Consider the following 23,974-nt stretch of genomic DNA (forward strand, 5'->3'; position numbering starts at 1 on the left):
ACAAAAAGGACTTGGACAATGTGCCGATACGGTGCCAGAGACTCCTCATGAGACTGATGAGGTTCAAACCAAATGCAGAATATGCACCGGGCAAAACCTTGACCATAGCCGACACCCTCTCACGAAGTCCACTACTGTGCATGGTGCAGGAGATTGACACTCACTCAGATGTGGAGTGTTACATTGCAGCCGTTGTGGATAATATGCCTGCTGCCACACATATGCTGGACACCAGTATATCAAGTGTGGGTGGCCGGAGTATGTCGGTAATGTACCAGCAACAGTCTGTCAAAAGTGAACTGTCTGAATACACTGGAATTGTTACAAGGGGAAGCCGCATGATAATCCCGGATGACATTCTAGTCAGGATACATGATGGACACCAGGGTCTGACAAAATGCAGAGAGCGGGCTCACACATCTGTGTCGTGGCCTGGGATCTCATCTGACATCAAACGGAAAGTTCAGTCCTGTCTGCTCTGCTGTGAGATGAAACACACACAGCGAAAGGAACCTCATCTCAACTCCTCTACCTGAGCGGCCATGGAAAAGACTCGCTATTGACCTGTGCGAATATAACAGACACATGTACCTCGTTGTGTCAGACTACTCCAGGTTTCTCAAGATACCTCACATGCCAACAACCACAGCCTCACAGGTTGTATTAAAACTAAAGACAGTTTTCGCAAGATTTGGCTGTCCAGATGAGGTTGTGTCCGATAACGGGCCTCAGTTTGCAAGTCAGGAGTTTAAGGAGTTTGCTAGAGGATTTGACTTTCAGCACATTACCTCGAGTCCACACAACGCCCAAGGGAATGGGCATGCCGAGAGAGGAGTTCAAATTGCAAAGAGGATTTTAAAACAGAAGGATCCTCTACTCGCTCTCATGTGCTTCCGATCAACACCATGCACCACCACAGGTGTGAGCCCAGCTGAACTGCTTATGGGCCGGAAGATAAAGACAACACTTCCAACACTCGAGACGAACCTTCAGCCTAAATGGCATAATCTAGAGGACGTCAAGAGTAAGGATACAATGGAAAAACAGAAACAAGCTTTCTACTTTAATCATCGCCACGGAGCAAAGCCCTTGCCATTGCTGAAGCCTGCCGATTCTATCCTTGTGAAGCTAGACCATCGGAAAGCTTGGGGAACACCCGCTGTTATAACTGGAGAAAGTGTCACTCCACGGTCTTATGTCATCAAGACACAACAGGGAGCAGCACTGAGACGCAACCGTCGTCACCTGCAGCACGTCCCTGCACCAGCTGGAGAGACGCACCCTCTAGCTCCAGATGAACAACAACATGGAGTTGCTATACAGCAACCTGACCCTACAGTCACCACTGACACTGTCTCACCGACCGACTATGTCTGACCACCGGATCCACAGGGTTGACTATTATTATATACCCGGTCTGGCAGACTGAGCAAACCTGTGATTAAATTAAATCTGTGAGAGAGAAAAAAAGGAAAGAGAATGGACATTAATGGCATACTATATGTATATGTTCTGAATGTTTAGTAATGCTCGAGCAATATTTATTGGTTACAAGAAAGAACACAAAAACCCTGAAGAAGGGGAGATGTCATAGAATGTATTATATGTATTTATATTTATGTGCACTATGCCTTTAGTAACTTGTTTTACAACATTAGCACAAAGTGGACCTTTGACGTTTCACGTAATATTCAGTACTTATGTGTGACGTAACCTGTATGCTGTTGCTCATTGGCTCGTCAGAAGTAAACAAACTCGAACAGAACTCACAGTGTGTGTGTGTGTGTGGAATGCTTTACTTCACACACTGCGCCACTCAGCCACCCTTAAGTGGATATTGTTGAGGTTAAGTGGATATTGTTGAGGTTAAGTAGATATTGTTGAGGTTAAGTAGATATTTCTAAGGTTAAGTAGATATTGTTACGGTTAAGTAGATATTGTTACGGTTAAGTAATACTGAGGGGCAACTGGAAATAATTACCACATACCAAGTCCCCCCTCTTTAGTTTCTAGTCTTGAATGTTAGATGCTAGATCTGTTATCATCAGTATCTTGTGCCAGCGTGTTAGATGTTAAATCTGTTATCATCAGTATCTTGTGCCAGCGTGTTAGATGTTAAATCTGTTATCATCAGTATCTTGTGCCAGCGTGTTAGATGTTAAATCTGTTATCATCAGTATCTTGTGCCAGCGTGTTAGATGTTAAATCTGTTATCATCAGTATCTTGTGCCAGCGTGTTAGATGTTAAATCTGTTATCATCAGTATCTTGTGCCAGCGTGTTAGATGTTAAATCTGTTATCATCTGTATCTTGTTTCTTGTGCCAGCGTGTTGGATGTTAAATCTGTTATCATCAGTATCTTGTGCCAGCGTGTTAGATGTTAAATCTGTTATCATCAGTATCTTGTGCCAGCGTGTTGGATGTTAAATCTGTTATCATCAGTATCTTGTGCCAGTGTGTTAGATGTTAAATCTGTTATCAGCAGTATATTGTGCCAGTGTGATCGATGTTATCTCTGTTATCAGCAGTATATTGTGCCAGTGTGATGGATGTTATGAGCAGTATCTTATGCCAGTGTGATAGATGTTAGCTCTGTTATCAGCAGTATATTGTGCCAGTGTGATGGATGTTATGAGCAGTATCTTATGCCAGTGTGATAGATGTTAGCTCTGTTATCAGCAGTATATTTTGCCAGTGTGATCGATGTTAGCTCTGTTATCAGCAGTATATTGTGCCAGTGTGATGGATGTTATGACTAGGGCTGACCTTCAAAGCTTTTTTTGGCAATCGAAGCTTCGGGGCCGAGCTTCGATTTTAATTCGAAGCTTCGAGAAAGAAATTTAATTATAATTTATTATTATTATTTTTTTTATCTTATGTTGTGGGACTTGTACAGCACTTTTGTAAACTTTGTTGTTTTTAAATGTGCTCTATAAATAAAGTGGATTACATTTATAATTTATAATTATATCAGACGATGCACAATCTACAAAAGCAGATGATTACAATTAAATTAGCCAACTTGGTAACACATTAGTCATAGCAGCATAGGCATAGCCTTATTAATGTTTTGTGTGGCGTCGCCGTCGTGTACAACGATACTTACATTTTTTAGGTGATTTGACAAAGTTGTTGTAGAGTTGTGATATGCCATTTTCTTCTGGCATATCTGGCACTCTGCTTTTTGGGCATTGTCTTTGCATATTTTAAAGTGTAACCACACGTCTGATGACTTCTTCGTCGACATGTCTGCTGCACATGTCCTTGTTGTTTTCAACACAGATAATCTCCACGTGCTTGTTGTAGAGAGGTGGAGTCGAGGCGCCGCTTACTTTCATTTCATTGGAATGGAGGCGGGAAGGCGCCGCTTACTTTCGTTTCATTGGAATGGAGGCGCATGATTTTGGAGGCAAAAAAAAAAAAATTTTACTTCGATTTTCTTTTTTGATCGAAGCTCGTGCCATCGAACGAAGCTTCGAAGTATTTAAGACAGCCCTAGTTATGACCAGTATCTTATGCCAGTGTGATGGATGTTAGCTCGGTTATCACTCAGCAGTATATTGTGCCATTGTGATAGATGTTAGCTCTGTTATCAGCAGTATATTGTGCCAGGTGTGATCGATGTTATGAGCAGTATCTTATGCCAGTGTGATGGATGTTAGCTCTTATCAGCAGTATATTGTGCCAGTGTGATCGATGTTAGCTCTTATCAGCAGTATATTGTGCCAGTGTGATCGATGTTAGCTCTTATCAGCAGTATATTGTGCCAGTGTGATCGATGTTATGAGCAGTATCTTATGCCAGTGTGATAGATGTTAGCTCTGTTATCGGCAGTATATTGTGCCATTGTGATAGATGTTAGCTCTGTTATCGGCAGTATATTGTGCCATTGTGATAGATGTTAGCTCTGTTATCGGCAGTATATTATGCCAGTGTGATGGATGTTAGCTCTGTTATCTGCAGTATATTGTGCCAGTGTGATAGATGTTGGACCTTTATCCTGTTCCCTAGAACCACGTTCACACTGTTGGGGTTTTGTATCAAGTTATCATATAAACTGCAGTCAGTCTGATTCAGGTTTTATTCAACATTCCAGCAGGGTTTTGTGAAAGGATCACAAAACAGTTTGAATTGAACAGTAAATCAGCTTCCAGACGGTTCAATCACTATCTGTGAACATGAGCTACTCTCTCTCTCCAAGCCTGGAACCAGAGAAGTGACTATCACATTTGTGATGTCATCAGATATAAAGTCTGGAGCTTAATTTATAACAATAATTTTTTATATCTAAATAAGTAATACTAATATCCTAGTAGTGGTCTCTGTTCTGAAACAGAACATGTACCTAAGAACTAAGAACATGTTCCTGGCTGCTCTGTGCCATCTGTAACATCTTTCCCAATGCATTGTCTATGGAGCAGCTTCAGACTTTATACATGATGACATCACAAGTGTTGAGTTTGAGTTTTTGGAGTTGCTCATTTTCACAAATATGTGCGTACCGTCTTAGACCAGAGGATTAACATGTATGAGGCTTAATGTTCTACAGATCTCACTTCTGTTTTACCATATTATTGTTCATTCACCGACTACATACATTTGTCAGGGAGATTTCAGGCTGCTTCTTAGTCAGACCTCTCAGCCAAGGCAACATCCTGTACCCAGAATACTTCCTGTTTCCTGGTTGTGTGGTGTGAGAACGCGTGAGACCTGACTGAGCAAAGAGCGTTTCCATCCACTCAGATTCTCTGCCAGCTTAAAAATACTTACGTCAATAAATTCTCAAAATTATATGAATATTAACACTTTGATTGCCACGGGTCCGGTGCCCCGGAACCCTGTTGCGTGCCACCACCCACTTCAATGATAGAGCTCTCATATTTGCGAATGCATAAACTATATCTTAAATTATGGCTATGTGTATAATATGGCCGTCGCTTATCAATGACTTGTTTGCAGTCAACATTGTCGAAACGGATTGTTTTTTAATCCGTTCATTTCCGTTTTTATACCATTTTGAAAAACGCTCGTTTCTTGAAAGTTCCAGAAAATTTCAGAAGATTCTGTGATAATCGCCCCTTAACTGGAATACACTGGAATACACAAAACACGTTGTAATTTTTAGGCCTATTTATAAATAGTTTTCAAATAAACGCTAGATTATCGATAGTATATGTGTACTTATGCACGCTATAGAAGCGGGCTGAAAAATCGATTATCTATTGCCTGATCAGCACACACACACACACACACACACATATAGGGGACACGTTGAGATATATGTGAAAAAAACTCTGATTACTAGGTCAAAATTTTATAAATATGGTAAAAAATAATATTTTTTAATCCATCAGCCAGTGTTATAACCGGAAATATTTGTTCTCTTCCTTTCAAAATCACTCATGGAAGTAGGCAAGGGGATCCGATTTCTGCAAGCTTGTTTATTTTATCCCTTGAACCTTTAGCCCAAGCTATACGGCAATCAGAAAACATTAAGCCAATCTCTGTAAATTCTACTGATCATCATATTTCGCTCTATGCGGATGACATCTTGTTATGGAGAATGTATCTCAGTCTCTCTCAAGCCTCCTGAAATATTTTGAAAAATTCAGTTCAATTTCAAGTTATAAAATAAACTGGACCAAATCAGCACTAATGTACCTAAGAACCACTCCTAACTCTGTGCTTGACCATGACATCCTGGTTGTAACCCAATTTAAATATCTTGGTATTGATATATTTCCTTCAATTGAAAAAATTGTGTCTGTAAACTACAATAGTCCCATTAGGTCAATCATAAACTATCTCAATCGATGGTGTAATATACCCGTCTCCCTTTCCGGAAGAGTCTTATCAAAATGAACATATTACCTCGAGTAAACTTCTGTAGTTCCATGATTCCTATTGCCCCACCTGTTGCTCATTGGGAAAATTTACATAGAGCAGTCTCAAAATTTATATGGCGAGGCAAGCGAGCTCGGGTTAAACTTACTACCTTACAAAATGAGCGGCAATCTGGCGGTTTAACTGTACCAAATGTTAAATTATATTTTCAAGCGTTATCATTTCGTCCTCTGTTGAGTTGGTTTAATTTAAATTCTGAGGCCCCCTGGCTTAATATTGAAAAACATATTGTGGCACCGATTCGTTTACAAGACATTGTCTTCACAGATATTTCACTAAAGCAGTGTAGATTACGTTATGGTCCGATAATAGCGCATGCCATATCTTTATGGCGCAAATATGAAAAGTTACTTAAATGGGATACTAAGTGGCATGAACAGACTCCCTTATTCCATAACCCTTTTTTGCTTAGTGGAGGCCGCAGTTTTGTAGCTCAATCATGGTCCAATTGTGGCATTCATGTACTTGTCGATGTTATGGAGGACAATGGTTTAAGATCATTCTCAGATCTGAAAGAGTCATATAACTTACCTGGCACCTCCTTTTTTTATATTTACAGCTCCGTTCGGCTATCACAAAGATGTACTTCGTTAATACCTGTTATCCAATCGTGGAGCACAGAATTGGGATTAGAACACCATCAATCTATCAATTGGACCAGAGTTTGGGGAAATATTATTATGGCATCACGAAACCCAAATCATCAGCAGATTCATTTCAATTTTGTCCATAACACATATTTAACCCCCCAGAAAGCTCTTAGAATGAGACATGCTATTTCACCAAACTGTACACTTTGTTCTCTAAATACTACTGGTACTTTTACACATATGATGTGGGAATGCCTCACAGTCAAAAGTTTCTGGGAACAGATAACTAATTATCTATCTAAAGTATTACAAAAACATATTCCCTGTTGTCCCAAATTACTGCTCCTTAACACTTTCAGTGCCAGCAGGGGGCGCACGATTTAGTGCTTGAATGCCCACCATCCACTTCAATGTTAGTGTTAATCAGTGATGGGAATAACGGCGCTATAAGTAACGACGTTACTAACAGCGTTAGTTTTTTCAGTAACGAGTAATCTAACGGATTACTCTTCCAATCTCAATAACGCCGTTACTGCAAATAAATCCGGCGCGTTACTATGAATGAACCTGTTTCTTTCATCAGACAGATATCTGTCTGTGTAGTGTACGGTTTGAGCGGCTCTACTGCTGACAGGCTCAACCATACAGTATATATCTATGGGCTCAACATAGTGCTGCACTTCCTGGTTTAATAGCACAGTCTGGTGCGCAGAGATATATATCTGTATGTCATGCATGTCTTAAATGTCATGATTAGATTGGTTTAGAATGATTCGATTAGATTCTTATATCTGTATGTTGTGTATGTCAAGTTTCAAGTTCAAGTTTCTTTAATACAGAAGTACAGAATACTTTTATACAAAATGCTTCTTACTGTTACGCTCCAGAGACTGTGCAAGACAAGATAAGTATGAAATAAAATAACATAGTATAGCATGTAAATTAGAAGTAAAAAAAAATGAGGTCACAGTGTTCAGTATAGACATATGTACAATGTTCGATGCAGAATAGACGTAACTGAGTTACCATATAATATACAATACTGTGCAGTGTACTAATACAATACTATATAGTGCAAGGCAGAAATGGGATGAGGTGCAATTTAGGTACAATTTACAGTGGGTGTACGAGTTGTAGTGCAAATCCTTTATCAATAAATATAAAGTGTGTTTGTGTGGTTTAAGTGAGTGTGTGGGTGTGTGTGCTGTGTGCATTTGATGGTTGTTGCATAGTGTTTATTGTTCGTTTAGCAGCCTGATGGCCTGGGGATAGAAGCTTCTTCTGAGTCTTTCTGTGCTCGCCTTAAGACTCCGGTATCGCTTGCCTGACCGCAGCAGTTCAAAGAGGCAGTTGTTCGGGTGGCTCGAGTCCTTAATAATTCTCTTAGCCTTCCCCCTGCACCGCTTGTTGTAAATGTTCTGGAGGGTGGGAAGCCCCCCTCCAATTGTGCGTTCGGCTGAACGTGTCACTCTTTGTGGTCTGCTACGGTCTTGTGCAGTGCTATTCCCAAACCAGGAGGTGATGTTGCCAGTCAGGATGCTCTCTATTGTACATGAGTAGAAGTTCCTAAGTTTAGTTTCATGAATTGAAAATGGGGGACCCTGATGTAAACAAGACGAAAGTCTTTCTCTGATCTGCATCCCCTTAACAATTGTGTGTATTGAGCCGTAGTGCTATACCCATTCTGCAATCTGTTAATTAAAATGTTCAATCAATCAGTATATATTTGTTATTTATTTTTGGTATAGTGCTTAACAAGCATCATTTAATGTTGCCCAGTTGTGGCCTGTTGAGGGGCAATACATATCAAAAGTTCCAAAACATCTATTGTATTTGTATGATCCACTAATATATAAACATAGTAATTGTAATATCTACATACATGGCATTTGATTGGAGGCTAGTCTCACTTTGTCCCACAGCAACATTAAAATAGTTTAGATTTGTGTATGTTGTTTATGTAAAAAAATATATATATATTGAAAGTAACGCAATTACTTTCAATTATATATATTTATATATATATCAATTACTTTCTGAAGTAACTAGTTACTTTTATAATTTGTAACTGAGTAAGTAATTTAGTTACTTTTTGGAAGAAGTAACTGTAACTAGTTATTTTTTAAAAGTAACTTGCCCAACACTGGTGTTAATAACGCCTAATCTATGTTTTAAATTATGGCTATGTGTCTAATCTGCCCGTCGCTTATCAATGACTCGTTTTCCAGTCAACATTGTTGAAGCGGATTGTTTTTTTATCGGTTCATTTTCGTTTGATAGCATTTTGAAAAGCCATCGTTTTCAAGGAAAATAAAAAGATTCCATGATAAAAGACGTTTACTGGAATATTCTAGAATACACAAAAACTGTCATTTTTCGGCCTATTTATGAATCGTTTTCAAATAAACGCTAGATTATCGATAGTATATGTATGTACATATGCACGCTGGGGCCGCAAGCTGAAAATCGATTATCTGAGTTCCTCATCAGCGATCGCGCACACACACACACACAGACATAGGGGACACGTTGATATCTCAGCGAATACAACTCTGATTATCCCAAGACTGGTAAAATAGATTCCTTACCTCAGATCAGATGTTCTCCAAAAAGATCATTCCAATTCCTGATCGCCATTCCAAATATCGATCGTGTTTATTGATCCAACGCTGGGTGGTCAAAAGACATATTCCACACTGTTCTGGTGGTGGGCAATGACTTGGATCATCTCCAGTTACTTGCCTGACAAATGTGGATTCCGGCCAATTTTTTCCCCATGCGTTTCATTCAGTGCAATCCAATGGGGTGCAGTACCATCCGGAGAGACGATAGGGGGCGGTATTTTCCCTGTTCGAGCTCAGACGGATCCCCACTGGTAACGTGAGGCTAGATTGATGAAAAATGAATGGAAATCGATAATAAAAAAATAAAAACGATTTAAAAACTAGATTTCTCTACGGCTGGCACTCAACGGTTGGCATGAACTAACGAGAAATCTCATCGCTGGCACTCAAAGTGTTAACACATTGACCGCCAGCAGCAGGGATATAGTGGATATAGTTTTAGACTGCGACATTTGCGAGTGCTTAAAATATATCTTATATTATATCTATGGGTCTAATAACGCCGTCGACTGTCAGTGAGTTGCTTCCAGTCAACATGCCCAAAACAGATTGTTTTTTCATCTGTACATTTCCGTTTTATACCATTTTGAATAGAGTATGGTTTGGGTGCTTTTGAGTAATTCCAGGAAAAAAAACGAGAAAAAGGCATTTTACTGTAATCCAGTCATCACGTTGTAATTTTTCGGCTGATTATCTAATCATCCTGAAATCAATGCTAGATTATCATTATTATATTTCGTCGTGCATACATGAAATGACTGTCGTAGCGGGGCGCTCCCCCCCCCCCCCCCCCCCTCCCCCCCCACAGTCAACGGTAATAAGCACATACACTTACACACAGATAGCTGTGATCGCGGTAGAAATAAATATCAGATCAATGATCAAATTTATATATAGTGTTCTTACCTTGTATCTGATGTAGTGCAAAAGAAATAATCCAATTATCTGATCGCCATTCCAAATACTGCTCGTGGAGGTCCGTACCACACTACCAACCGTTGCATATGGGCGGGCGGGCAGGGTTACTGTTGGATGCCACCGTTGTATAGAACTGGCTCGTCTGAGTATTTAAACCCCACCCGCCCGGCTCAGATCGGCTCCTAAAACACACCAGCCTATTTCCAATGAGATGCAATAGCTCCGCATGGCAGTAGAGGGTGGTGTTGACTGACAGCGAGATAGCGAATAAGCGAAATAATGATCCCAAAAACGAGTTAACTCGGGGGGGCTGGCAGTGACGCTCCCTGATATCCATTGTTAATTTGAAAGGAATTCATGATGCGTCGTAGCTACTGACTCCCACAGGTTATCATGATGCATCATAGCCTAATCAATTCAATTCAAGTGGCTTTATTGGCATGACGCAGCTTGTACATGTTGCCAAAGCAAATGGTTGATAACATAAGCATGGATTACAAAACACATATTAATGTCATAGTATATACAAACATTTTCATCATAAAATAGAACATAAAATATTACGGCATAAACATGTCAGGTGACTGTCACTCACTGTCCCTCAGTTTGTGGCAGGCAGCAACATAGGCTGCTGCTAGCTCACAGCTTGTTGAGTCCTCCCCTAGTAGGACTGGTAGTTTTCCTGTATCTGGTAGTGCAAGAAAACCTTTTGTTATTAGTTCAAATTTTTTTAAATGCGTTTCTCTAATATCTTTTATATTTTTCACATTTGGTGAGGAAGTGCAACTCAGTTTCAGGCTCACTGAGGATGCAATGACAGCATAGCCTTTGCTCTGCAGGGAGCCAGGTTTTCCTGTGCCTCCCCTTTTCAACAGCGAGGCTGTGCTCACTCAGTCTGTATTTTGTCAAGGTTCTTTTTAGTTGTTGATCAGTCACCATGCTCAAGTAATCTGCTATGGTGTACTGTCGATTTAGAGCCAGATAGCACTGCATTTTGCTCTGTGCTTTTGTTTGTGTTTTCCAATAGGTGATGTAGTTTTGTTTTAGCTGTGTAGTAATTTGATTTATTCTGATTGGTGATGTGTTCTGTTCCTGAGGTGTGTTAAGAGAGCAGGTTTGTGGACTCAGCCTCAGGACCAGCTGGGTAAGGGGGTTCCTGATGCTCCTCAGCTCTTGGCACTGCAGGGCTTGATAATGGTACGAGAGGGGGTCACTTCGTTTTAGGTGTGTCCAAAAGTTAATTGCTCTTTTTTGTATTTTTAGTATTAGTGGGTAACGGCGGTGGAAGTGGGTAGATTCCAGGGTAAACCTGAGGAGGAGCGGTTGTGTGTTCTGTGTGATCTGGGAGTGGTGGAGGATGAATATCATTTTGTTTTTTATTGCCCTTTGTACACCACTTTGAGGAGGGCTTTATTTGAGAAAATTCAAATTGTAAACCCAGATTTGTTTTGGCAGTCTGAGAGTTGTATGTTGAATTGTTTTTTTGTGGAGGACATCTTCGGTTTTGCAGGATTTTTGGAGAAGGCATGACACCTGAGACAAAACACACTATCCTATATAATTGTTTTTGAATTCACCTTGTTTTTCTGTTTATTTACATTGAGTACAGCTTGTGTTATATTACATTTTATTGTATTTTCTTGTATTTTTTTTATGGCCATCTTGGTCTATGTCATTTGTTAAGTAATTGGTAAAGTATATTATTATATACTTATTGTTATGTGTCTTGTAAGCCCATATGGGCTGGGCATACATCTGTATGTAAGACACGAAAATAAAAAATATCAAATCAAATAAAAAATTAGTGGGTAACGGCCTAATTCTGCCCTGCATGCATTGTTTGTAGTTTTCCTCTGGACATGTAGGATAATCTTACAGAACTCTGCATGCAGGGTCTCAATGGGGTGTTTGTCCCATTGGGTAAAGTCTTGTTTTGTAAGTGGACCCCACACCTCACTGCCATAGAGTGCAATTGGTTCAATAACACATTCAATTAATTTTAACCAGATTCAAAATGGTATTTCTGTTTGTATATTTTTTTTTATGGCGTAGAAAGCCCGGCGTGCTTTCCCTCTCAGCTCATTGACTGCTTCCTTAAGATGTCCAGTTGAACTTAGTTTTAGGCCTAAATAGGTGTAATGTGTGCAGTACTCTACATGTTTTGTACCAATTGAGAACTTTGGTAGGACCGGACGTCCTGAGATCTGGATCTTTTTTGGAATATCATTATTTTGGTCTTTTTGGGGTTTACTGCCAGGGCCCAGGTCTGACAGTAATGCTCTAGCAGGTCCAGGCTCTGCTGTAGGCCGTCTGCTGTGGGGGACAACACAACCAGGTCATCTGCAAAGAGCAGGCATTTCACTTCCCGATTGTGGAGACTTACACCGGGGGCAGAGGACTTTTCTAGTATATTAGCCAATTCATTAATATAGATATTGAAGAGTCTACTCTATACTCTCTACTGTTTTATCTCTACTCTCTCTACTATCCTCTCTAAGCTCTACTCTCCTCTCTAAGCTCTCTCCTCTATACTCTCTATCCCCTCTTCTCTCTACACTCTTCTCTCTACTCCCTCTCCTCTCCCCTCTACTTTCTTCTTATTTACCTGTTTGACTGAGTCCTTTGTATCCAGAGTCAATCAACTAGAAAATAATAACACGTCTACATTCTTGTTCATTCTTTAGATCACTGATTTGGCCTTTAAACAAATGAAAAGTAATTGTTCCACAAGCCCTTGAAAGAGGTGGGATTTGAACTTGAAGCCCATCGAATGCTGAATGTTTGTTTCGTGTCTCTGCGCGTCCCTCAGGACATCAGCACTCTGAGTGGGGTTCCAGAGGAACACATCAGAACACGCAAGGCGCGCATCTTCGTGGCAACGAAAACAGCCATGCAGTCGGGCATCAACAGCACCAAGAAGTGGAAGATGGACTTTGACACTAGAGAGCGCTGGGAGAACCCTCTGATGGGCTGGTCGTCAACGTGAGTATGGATGAATGAATTAATGATTTTATTTCTGTCTTCTTTTATAAAGCAATGTACAAAAAAAAAATCAGAAAACGACCGAAAAGGTGTAGGATGAAGCCGAGGCTTATAATTGCCTACCCTTTTTACATTACATTATTAACAAACGAAAAAAAACATAATTCAGTACATAATTTTGCAAAAACAAAAGGTTACGAAAGTTTCATAGTTTCATTTTAGTGTTTAGTGTATACAAAATGTATACAATCATTTCTTTTTTTTTATTTAATTTTTTAAACATACACATAAACATAACAACATAAAATTAGATATACAAGCATTAATTAACAGTACACATCCAATGAAATCACCATTTAAATAAATGTATTATACGAGATATACACCTAATACTTGCTATCTAATACCCTACACTAGGCCTGCCACGATAACACATTTTGCTGGGCGATTAATTGCCCCCGAAAATATCGCGATAAGCGATATTATTGCGACCGGTTAGAGAATTTTTTTTTTGAAATTTATTTCCCCAAACTTTTATTTTGAAGCCCACCGCTCCGTCTTTTCCGGTGTTTAGACTTTTATTTTGAAGCCCACCGACCGGACCGGAAGTATTTTGTGATTATCCTAAGCAGAAACTATGAGCCGACAACTTGGGCTAATGATATGATGTTTTTGAGCTAATGATAAAACAAATTGTTGGTGAACAACTAACTTTAGGTTAGTTTTAACGTTAGCTACTAACGTTAGATGCAGCTACTACAGGCAATCAACGATGAGGAGGAAGCGTCAAAGCAGTATATAATATAATAGCTGTGGTGCGTAAGCACTGCAGCACGACTCGAAACTACCGGAGTGTTATAATAAATTAATTCATGTTTAACTTGTCCCCGTGTCCAGTCCTTTGACTAGCCCCACCCGTTAATTGTAAACAATGATGCATGTAATTGTATTAACGTTATTCTGTGTTGTACTTGTAGCTATGCTATACGTTGTATTTCGTTTGTAGCTAATGTTGTTAGCATTGAATGAGCATCAACGAACGCTAGATCTTTAATCTTTATTTAGCAGTCCAGTTTCTCCGGGCAGTAGCGAGTAACTACTTGGGTCTAAAAATAGCTAACGTTACACTACAAATAATGCTACTTGGTTAAAAGGAGCAACACTATTGAGAAATGTCTATGTGGCGTTGCCCCACGGAGCTCCCGTGCTGTACTCTAGTAACGTCAGCGGCCCGCCTCCCAACACGGACAGTGACTGAGGGGCACTGGTTCCGCCTCATTAAAACAAACGCGCAAATAGCAATTAATCGCGCCCGTCAAAATCATTGCATTCATTTTAATTATCGCAGCAATTAATCGATTTATTGCTTATCGCGGCAGGCCTACCCTACACACATATGCTCTCGCTCGCTCCCCCACCCCGGACCCCCACTTGGATAATCCATCTATTATCATTCGCTCCTAACCAGGCACTACAATTCATATGCTAGCTTTTATTCTCTCCACCACTTCTAACCACATTGCAATTTTGGATTCACTGACACCCAAAATTCTTGCTGTAGATATTTCTAGATAAATCACATCGAGATATGTAAGAATCCAAACCTTCCGACACATTTTTTCCGGTTGAAACCATCGTGATGCTATCAGCTTTTTAGCCGCTGTGATACCAGATAAAACTAATCTCTTTAGCTGTATAGGGACTGCAAACTCAAAAACATCATTCAACAGCAATACAGAGGTGTGTACAGGTATATTCAGAATTAAGAAATTTGATAATTGCTGGGACACTTCTTTCCAGAATATCTTAACTGGTGGGCAATCCCAGTACATGTGCATAAATGTACCCTCATCCCCATTTGTACATAAGGAGCATCTGGAGTCTTGTTTAAGTCCCATTCTGTTCAATCTTATAGGAGTCAGGTATGTCCTATGAATATACCGGTAGTTAAGATTGATTTGTTGATGGTCCGGGTTACGTGACGCAATTCGAACGTTTGCCCAGGCTTCTTGCCAATCAAAATTTATTTCCAGGTCTGGTATATCCCTCCTCCAGACTGAGTCTAGGGGGAGGATTCCATACGAGGACGTTAGTAATTGATGATAAAAATCTGATACAAAACCTCTCGATGTCTCTCTTTCATAGAAGAATTTGTGGTATCTGTGGTGTTCAATTGGTATCCTTAATGGGACTCCATGAGCCTTCAAACATACCAATAACTGTGCGTAAAAATAATATGTGGAACTGGTGAGATTACATTTTTTATGTATGTCTTCATATCTACAAAAACCCTGTTTGTTGAAAACATCTCCTAATGTGTGTATGCCCTGCTTTTCCCATTTAGGGTATCTTATAGGTCGTTTTCCAATCAGGAGTGCATTGTTATTGAATAGGGGAGTATGACTATGCCATTTATGTGGGTTAGAATATTTTTTGTGTTTCACGCATGAGTAATAATGGGGCCAAATTTCAATTCGCATTGCTTAATTGATCATTTGGTGTATACTATGTCCTGCAGTCTATGTGGTGCTACTATATTTACTTCTAAATTTCTCCAGGATACTGATGCTTGGGAATCAAACCAGGTTGTCAGTGGTCTTAAAGTGTACGCCTTAAAATAGTGGTAAAAATCTGGAAATGCCATACCTCCGTCAGCTTTGTTTCTCTGTACGGTGGATCTTTTTATACGTGGTGGTTTGTTATTCCAAATAAATGTGTATGCGGTATAGTGTAATTTTTTCCAGTAACCATCTGGAGGGGGTAACGGTAGCATTGAGCTAATGAAGTTGATTCTAGGTAGGACATCCATCTTAACTATTGATACCCGTGCCTGTACTGAGTTTTTAAGTTTTGACCGCCTGTCAAAGTTGTATTTGATCTTATTTTGGATTTTTATGTAATTGTACTTCACCGTTTGGCTTATAGTAGGGAATACTTCAACTCCCAAACATCTAAAGTGTTTAACCATTGGTATTTCTTCTGGAAGGAGTATATTTTTTGCAGGGGCATTAAGTGGAAGGAAAGCCGACTCCTAAATCCCGATAGATTGCCAAAGTCATCAATCAACTTGAGAAGATGAGGCATTGCGGTGTTAGGGTTTTGCATGAACAGTATTACTTCGTCCGCATATAAACTAATTTTATCTAGTGTGCCCTTGATTGCGATTGGTTCTATGGATTGGGATTGTCTAATATAATGTGCTAAAGGCGCTAATGATAAATCGAATAGTCCGGGACTAAGAGGGCAACCCTGTCTAGAAGAGCGTGATACCGGAAAGATTTCGGAGGTGATTATACCTGTTGTAATCATGGCCGATGGGTCTTTGTATAATACTTTAATCATATCAATGAATCCTTTTCCTAACCCCATCCTTTCTAATACTGCCCATAGATAAGACCATTCCAACCTATCAAAAGCTTTCATCGCATCCAGGGACAGCATCGCCTTAGGTGTGGTGTCATCCTTGCTGGCATCTAGTACGTGTAGTAATCGTCTTATATTATCCGTGATCAAGCGGCTTCTTATGAAGCCAGTCTGATCCGGATGAACTAAAGACGTCATATGCTTTTGAAGTCTGATGGCTAATACCTTAGAGTACAGCTTGATATCGGTTCCGAGGAGGCTTAAGGGTCTATAACTACCGCAATCGGTGGGGTTTTTGTCTTTTTTAAGGAGGACTGGTATGAGTGCAATATTGTCGTTCTTATGGAAGTTCCCCTCCTTGATTGAGTATAAAATCATATTAAGTAATAGGGGTCCAATTACGTCCCAACATGAGAGGTACATTTCTGGTGGGATACCGTCTCTTCCAGGAGCCCTACCACTTTGCATTTCAGATATGGCCTCCCTAAGTTCATCTAGTGTGATGGGTGTTTCTAACTGTTTAGCGTCATCCTCTGATAGTTTAGGGAGGTTAATTTGATTAAGATATGTGTCCATTTTGTTTTGATCGAAGGTCGTTTCTGATTTATACAAGTTGGAGTAGAACTCTTTGAATGTCTCGTTGATTTTTTTTGGGGTCTGTAACAAGTCCTTGTTGTGCTTTAATGGTAGTTATATCTGCAAATTTTGCGTTGACTCTTAACCGCATAGCTAGTAGGTGACTTGGTTTAGAACCATGAAAGTAGTGCTGTTGTCTTGTGCTACGTATTTGTACTTCAGATTGTTGTTTATAAATGGCATTAATCTCTTTTTTTAACACATTAATTTGAGTTTCCAGTCGAACCGAGTAGTTGTATTGTAAAGAAGAAAATAACGTAGAGTAAAGCGTTTCCAGCTCTGCCAGTTTTGAGCAACGATTCTTGCGTATTTTGGAGGAAAAGTACCCGGTAAAATCCTTGATCAATCCCTTTACCGACATCCATAATATTCTGGGGTCCTGTACCGAGTTCGCATTCTCCAGTAGGAATACAGAAAGAGCTTCTTTGAGTTGTGTAATGAATTCTTTGTTATTCAGCAATATCGAGTAATCGCCATCTTGGGGCTCGGGATGACGGTATACCAAATGATCCTTTTAGGAGTAAATAACAGTGATCTGATTGGGTACCATTTCCACGTCATAGTTATCAAATAGTCTCGGGGATGCAAAAACATAATCTATTCTGGAAAGTGTGTTATGTCTTGCAGATCGACAAGAGTACTTCCGGGTCGTGGGGTTGAGTGATCGCCATAGATCATTTACACCTGTATTCTTCGACCAATCCTTTAACGCATTAGATGAATTTTTCTGTTCGTTGGAAAAGGTGGGATAAGATTTATCCATCCCAGGATCCCAAATGGCATTAAAATCTGCACCAATTATAAATGAGTATTCAGGAAGGTTTAACATTGTTCTGGTAAGTGTAGTGTAGAAATGAGCTTTGTACAAATTTGGGGCATATACCGCTACCAACGCTATTTTCCTATTCCTGTATACAATTTTAGCTATGGTTATCCGACCATCTGCATCAGACCATACTCCCTTCAATTCAATATTCAACTTCCGTTTCACGACTATAGCAACTCCACAGGTTCTCGTTCCAAAGGAAGAGTGACTAATGTTATGGTATATGTTGTCCGCTAACGTAGCTTTGTCTTCCACTAAAATGTGCGTTTCGCTTAGAAGAGCCACGTCAACCTGTTTGTTTTTCATCAGTGTGAGCACGCTTTTGCGTTTATGTTGATTATTTATTCCCCCAGTATTCCAGATCATTATATTCAAACTAGCCATAATCTATACATGTTGTTTTGTAGTTGTTGGTAATGCTTCTGGAGTGCGAATTCACAATGGATATACATCCTACTATTGAGGTCCCGTTGAGAGCCGAGCATAAAAACATACATATATACAAATAAACCCCTGATCCCCCCTCCCTTAAAGAGCCGTAGGTACCTATTTGATGCCTCCTTCGCGTACAACTCCATCCCATCTTGCACCTCCGGTCAGCCCAGAATGAGCAATTTATCCTAAACGTTCCTATGTAAATTACCATAGAATCTAAACTTTTAATTCTAATTTAATAGAATGTCACCTGTGGCCAAGCCACTCTCCCGTTAATGTAATTAAACAAAATGAAAAATATACCTCGATTAGTATACTCATTTAATTTTTTTTTTTTTTTTTTTTTTTTTTATTATATAAACCTTCTACTAACATGTATTGGTTAGAACATTTCAGAAATAAAGAAAAAGAAAGAACGATGTTTAGAATTAGATTAGCGCGTCACTGCAGCGTCTACCGTTAGAGTGTCTGCTTCACGTCTCTTTGTAGTATCTTTCTTTGCTGGCATGTTGATTTTTCCTGTTGATATAGTTAGTTGAAGGTCTTAGTTAATATATACGTCGAGGTTTAAACACATTAGTGTTGTAAAAAGTAGGTTTTTTAACAAAAACGGGAGCGGAGCGTGTGACCAGTGCGACCGTCACATGCCGTTGTCAGACCGGAAGTCATACAATAATTTTTTTGTGACGATTTTAATACAGTTGTTATAATAAAATAGAATTAGGATTATAATAAGGTTTTATATTTATGTATCACCTTATATTTGAATAATTTCTTAAATGTATGTATCGAACTACAATTTTTTTATTCGTTGTCACAATTGTTCCATAGTTTTACCCCTTTAACAGATATACATTGACTTTTTATATTTGTCCTTGCCTTTGTGATATTGAAGACGAGTTCCCCTGAGTTTATACTGGATCTCTAGTTTGGAACAACTCCTGTTGTGGGGGGGGGGTCCTGTAAACAAGCCACAGTGGAACAGCAACATCAGTTTTCCAATGTTTTACCTACTCTGCCAATGCACAGAAATGCTCTTTGGAAAATGGTTACCAATGGTTACAGACAGCCATGTTGGATTTCAAATTCACAAACCCCTCTGTGAAAGCTGGACTCCTTCCTTTAAGCACATCGCAAATGTGTCTGTGTACGTCGGCCAGGAGGAAGATGTGGTTCCATGGCTCATGTTTATTCACGCATACAGTATTTGAGCTTTGATTTCTATTAGAAATATACTGTAGCTGCAAGAGGCAAGGGATGTGCAGGTTTAGAAGATTAGGAAGGATATTAGGAAGCATAGGAAGGATGTTAGGATGCATAGGAAGGATGTTAGGAAGCATAGGATGGATGTTAGGATGCATAGGAAGGATGTTAGGAAGCATAGGAAGGGTGTTAGGAAGCATAGGAAGGATGCTAGGATGCATAGGAAGGATGTTAGGATGCATAGGAAGGATGTTAGGAAGCATAGGATGGATGTTAGGAAGCATAGGAAGGGTGTTAGGAAGCATAGGAAGGATGCTAGGATGCATAGGAAGGATGTTAGGAAGCATAGGAAGGGTGTTACGAAGCATAGGAAGGATGTTAGGAAGCATAGGAAGGGTGTTAGGAAGCATAGGAAGGGTGTTAGGAAGCATAGGAAGGATATTAGGAAGCATAGGAAGGATGTTAGGATGCATAGGAAGGATGTTAGGAAGCATAGGATGGATGTTAGGATGCATAGGAAGGATGTTAGGAAGCATAGGATGGATGTTAGGATGCATAGGAAGGATGTTAGGAAGCATAGGAAGGATGTTAGGATGCATAGGAAGGGTGTTAGGAAGCATAGGAAGGGTGTTAGGATGATAGGAAGGATGTTAAGATGGATAGGAAGGATTTTAGGAAGTAGAGCTTGAAAAGTAGGACCACTAGTCTAGCTGGTCCAAATCCGCTCTCATTAATTTGTGCTAAACTAGGCTAGCTTGCAGCCGGATAGCTTTCTGGTCCAAATCCGCTCTCATTAATTTGTGCTAAACTAGGCTAGCTTGCAGCCGGATAGCTTTCTGGTCCAAATCCGCTCTCATTAATTTGTGCTAAACTAGGCTAGCTTGCAGCCGGATAGCTTTCTATTGAACGCACAGAGAGGATCTCTATCATCTTGGCTGTCTCTGGAGAAGATGGGTAAGCTGGGTTAGTGTGTTCATCACTAACATCTCTTTTCTTTCAGGGCTAGGGTTAGTGTGTTCATCACTAACAGATCTTCTTGTCTTTCAGGGGGGACCCCTTATCAAACATGGTGCTCACCTTCACCTCCAAGGAAGACGCCATCGCTTTTGCTGAGAAAAATGGTAAAATTCCAGACTTACTTGTCCATCCCTTCTGCCACATGTACACATCTACACGAGGAGCTTTTCACAAGGCCTGTCCCAGAACATGAACCAGGCAGAAGAGGTTGCCATACTGGCCATGCTCTGACATGAGTGAGTGAGTTGTTGTAGGAAGCTGGCAGCTGATGCTTTTATCCAAAGCGATTTACTAACAAGTCAGCAAGAGGGGTTCATCTCTGGCAGCTAAGGGTCGGTTGCATTGTTCGTCAAATAGTATCAAGCTTGAGTAATACACTTTTGAGTGCATAGTAGTATAGACATAATTAGCATGATAGGTAGTAGTAGAAGTATAGTAGTAGGGTACATAATAGTAAAAAGACGGTTCGGTTTTATTTCAATTACATTTAATTTATTTTATTATATTTAAATTTCAGATATTAACACTTTCAGAGCCCAAGCTTAATCTTGATTTACCGCTTGAATGCCCACCATCCACTTCAATGTTAGCGTTAATAACGCCTAATCTATGTTTTAAATGTGTCTAATCTGCCCGTCGCTTATCAATGACTCGTTTTCCAGTCAACATTGTTGAAGCCGATTGTTTTTTTATCGGTTCATTTTCGTTTTATAGCATTTTGAAAAGCCCTCGTTTTCAAGGAAAATATAAATATTCCATGATAATCGCCCTTTACCGGAATATTCTAGAATACACAAAAACGTTGTCATTTTTCGGCCTATTTATGAATAGTTTTCAAATAAACGCTAGATTATCGATAGTTTATGTGTACGTATGCACGCTATATAGGCGATCTGAAAAATCGATTCTCTGATTTCCTCAAAGCGATCGCGCACAAACAGACACATCACACATAGGGCAAACGCTGAGATCTCATCGAATACAACTCTGATTATCCCAAGACTTGTAAAATAGATTCCTTACCTCAGATCAGATGTTCTCCAAAAAGATCATTCCAATTCCTGATCGCCATTCCAAAAATCGATCGCTTTTATTGATCCAACGCTACATACTGCGCTATATAAAATAGATGTATTATTATTATTTATTATATGTATTCCACGCTGTTCTGAGGCTCCACAATGAATCCGATCGGCTCGGGTTACATGCCTGAGAAGTAAAATGTGGATTCCGGATTTTTCTTTTCTCATCCATTTTCATTGAGTCCATTCCAAAAGGGTGCATTACCATCTGGGAGACGATAGGGGGTGGTTTTTTCACATCTGAGCTCCTACAGGGGCTGCATACCAACGGGAGACTCGGTTGATGAAATATTAATTCATCGCTAATAAAAAAATAAAACGCTAATTGTCGTCGTGGGCATTCAGGCATTGGGCTGATAAAACGTCTTATCACGTTTTGGGCATTGAAAGTGTTAAGATAAAATATTCCGATATACAGGTAGTAAAAAGCAGTGTAAACAATATAACAAATCAATATGCTTAACATAACATAATTAACTCTGGACATGTGCATAATGGTCAACAAGGTACGAGATGAGATTGTTTGAAGAAGTGTGTTTTTTGTCGACGGCGGAAAATTGTCCGGGTTTCAGCTGTCCTGACTGGTGGGGAGTTTGTTCCACCATTGTGGAGCGTAGCCTGCTTCGCTTTGATGGCCCCCCAGGAGCACGGATAGGAGTGGGTCTGAGGCGGCCAGAAGATACAGAGCGCAGAGGTCTTGAGGGTGTGTAGTTAAGAGACCATTGACCGGAGGTAGGCAGGAGCCATTCCCCTCGCTGCATGGTATGCCAGGTCAAGGACCTTGGAGCAGATTTGTGCGGCGATGGGGAGCCAGTGCAGCTCTCTACGAAGTGGGGTAATGTGGGCTGACTTTGGTAGATTGGAGATCCAGCGGACCGTTGTGTTCTGAATGAGTTGAAGTGGCTTGGTGGTCGTAGCCGGTAAACCAGCTAGCAGTGCATTGCAGTAGTCGAGGCGAGACATGACTGGTGATTGCAGGAGGAGTTGGGTGGCTTCTTTTGTCAGGAAGGTGCGGATCCTTCTAACTTTACTCAAGAAGAATCTGCAGGTGCTGGTTGTTGAGACGATGTGAGCAGAGAAGTTCAGCCGGTCATCAAGGACCACACCTAGGTTCTTGATGGTTGGGGACGGAGCCACGGCTACGTTCTCCACTGTGATCAGGTCAGTCAGTGGGGAGGATTCATCTGGCAGGTGAAGTTAATCCGTTTAGCTTAGGTTCAGTTTGAGGTGATTAACACTTTAATCGCCGTTGACGCTGGAACACGTCATTCCCCGCCATGCTCATTCTGCCGAAGACGCTGGACAGCGTCTTTGATATCAATATTTAAAAAATCTGTGATCGAAATCATATTTCTCCCCCGGAGACATGAGATGTACTGGTGAGCCCCTATCAACTCTCTAACGGTTCAAGAGCGCCATCTGGTGGCCGATCGGCGGATCGCCCAGGGAAGAAACAGGAAGTGGAAGCTGGTGCTCATTTCAATTTGGTCCGATCACTCGGTAATAGTCCCAGGACTCGAGCTGATCACGACGGATAGTGATCCGTTACCAATAACTCTATAAACAACATGATTTGGACGTATATACTATTATACAACCTGGAAATGGATCGGATATTTCGACATCCCATAATAGAAAAAAATCTGTTCCACGCTCATCTCCCAACGGCGAGAGGAAGCTACAGTGAGTTTCAGCGTTATTTTGTAATGTCTTCTATACTAACTGCTCTAATGATCATATCACCCACACTAGATGAATGATATAACGTTGCCCACGGAATTATAAACGACCCCCCCCCCCCATCCAGTCATCATCAGATCATACGTAGTAACTTCTAGAAGTACGTCCATTTGCAATTTTTTATCTCGCACAGATTCCTACCAAACTGTATTTGATCATCAATATAATGCATTTAGGGCTATAAATCAAGTTCTGGAGAAATCTGCAGAAAACGATAAAAACATACTTATACTTTAGACCGTATTTTAGTATGAATATGTGAATGAAAAAGTATAACGTTGCTACACCCTGAACAATAGATATAAGACGTTGAATGGCCATAGTAATGTCAATTTAGCAATACAATTTTAAAAGTTATAGCCCTGCAAAGAAGGGGAACTTCTCCATGTTAAATAGGGCTGGCGAGGGATGGTAAATTATGAATTTAACCCCGGCGATCAAAGTGTTAATAACCATCCAGGCGGAAATGTCAGACAGGCAGGCCAATATCCGCAGGGTTAACACTGTTGCCTCACAGCACGGTGGTGTAGTGGTTAACACTGTCTCCTCACATGGGGGACCCTGATGGAAACAAGACAAACGTCTTTCTCAGGTCTGCATTCCCTTAACAATTGTATGTATTGAGCCGTACTGTATTGTACCCATTCTGCAATC

At 40.2% G+C, this 23,974-nt stretch overlaps 1 protein-coding gene across 1 annotated transcript in view; it reads left to right on the plus strand.

The window, feature by feature from the left end:
* Positions 1–23,974, plus strand: part of ndufs4 (NADH:ubiquinone oxidoreductase subunit S4) — a 121,384-nt gene that overhangs the window by 93,971 nt on the left and 3,439 nt on the right. Inside the window, exons 3-4 of the mRNA XM_084308075.1 lie at positions 12,846–13,018; positions 20,529–20,602. Of these exons, the coding sequence (XP_084164201.1) occupies positions 12,846–13,018; positions 20,529–20,602 (247 nt within the window). The remainder of the gene's footprint in view (positions 1–12,845; positions 13,019–20,528; positions 20,603–23,974) is intronic.

Source organism: Notolepis coatsorum (genome assembly GCF_963971535.1).
Source record: "Notolepis coatsorum genome assembly, chromosome: 2".
In the NCBI taxonomy this organism is placed as follows: domain Eukaryota; kingdom Metazoa; phylum Chordata; class Actinopteri; order Aulopiformes; family Paralepididae; genus Notolepis; species Notolepis coatsorum.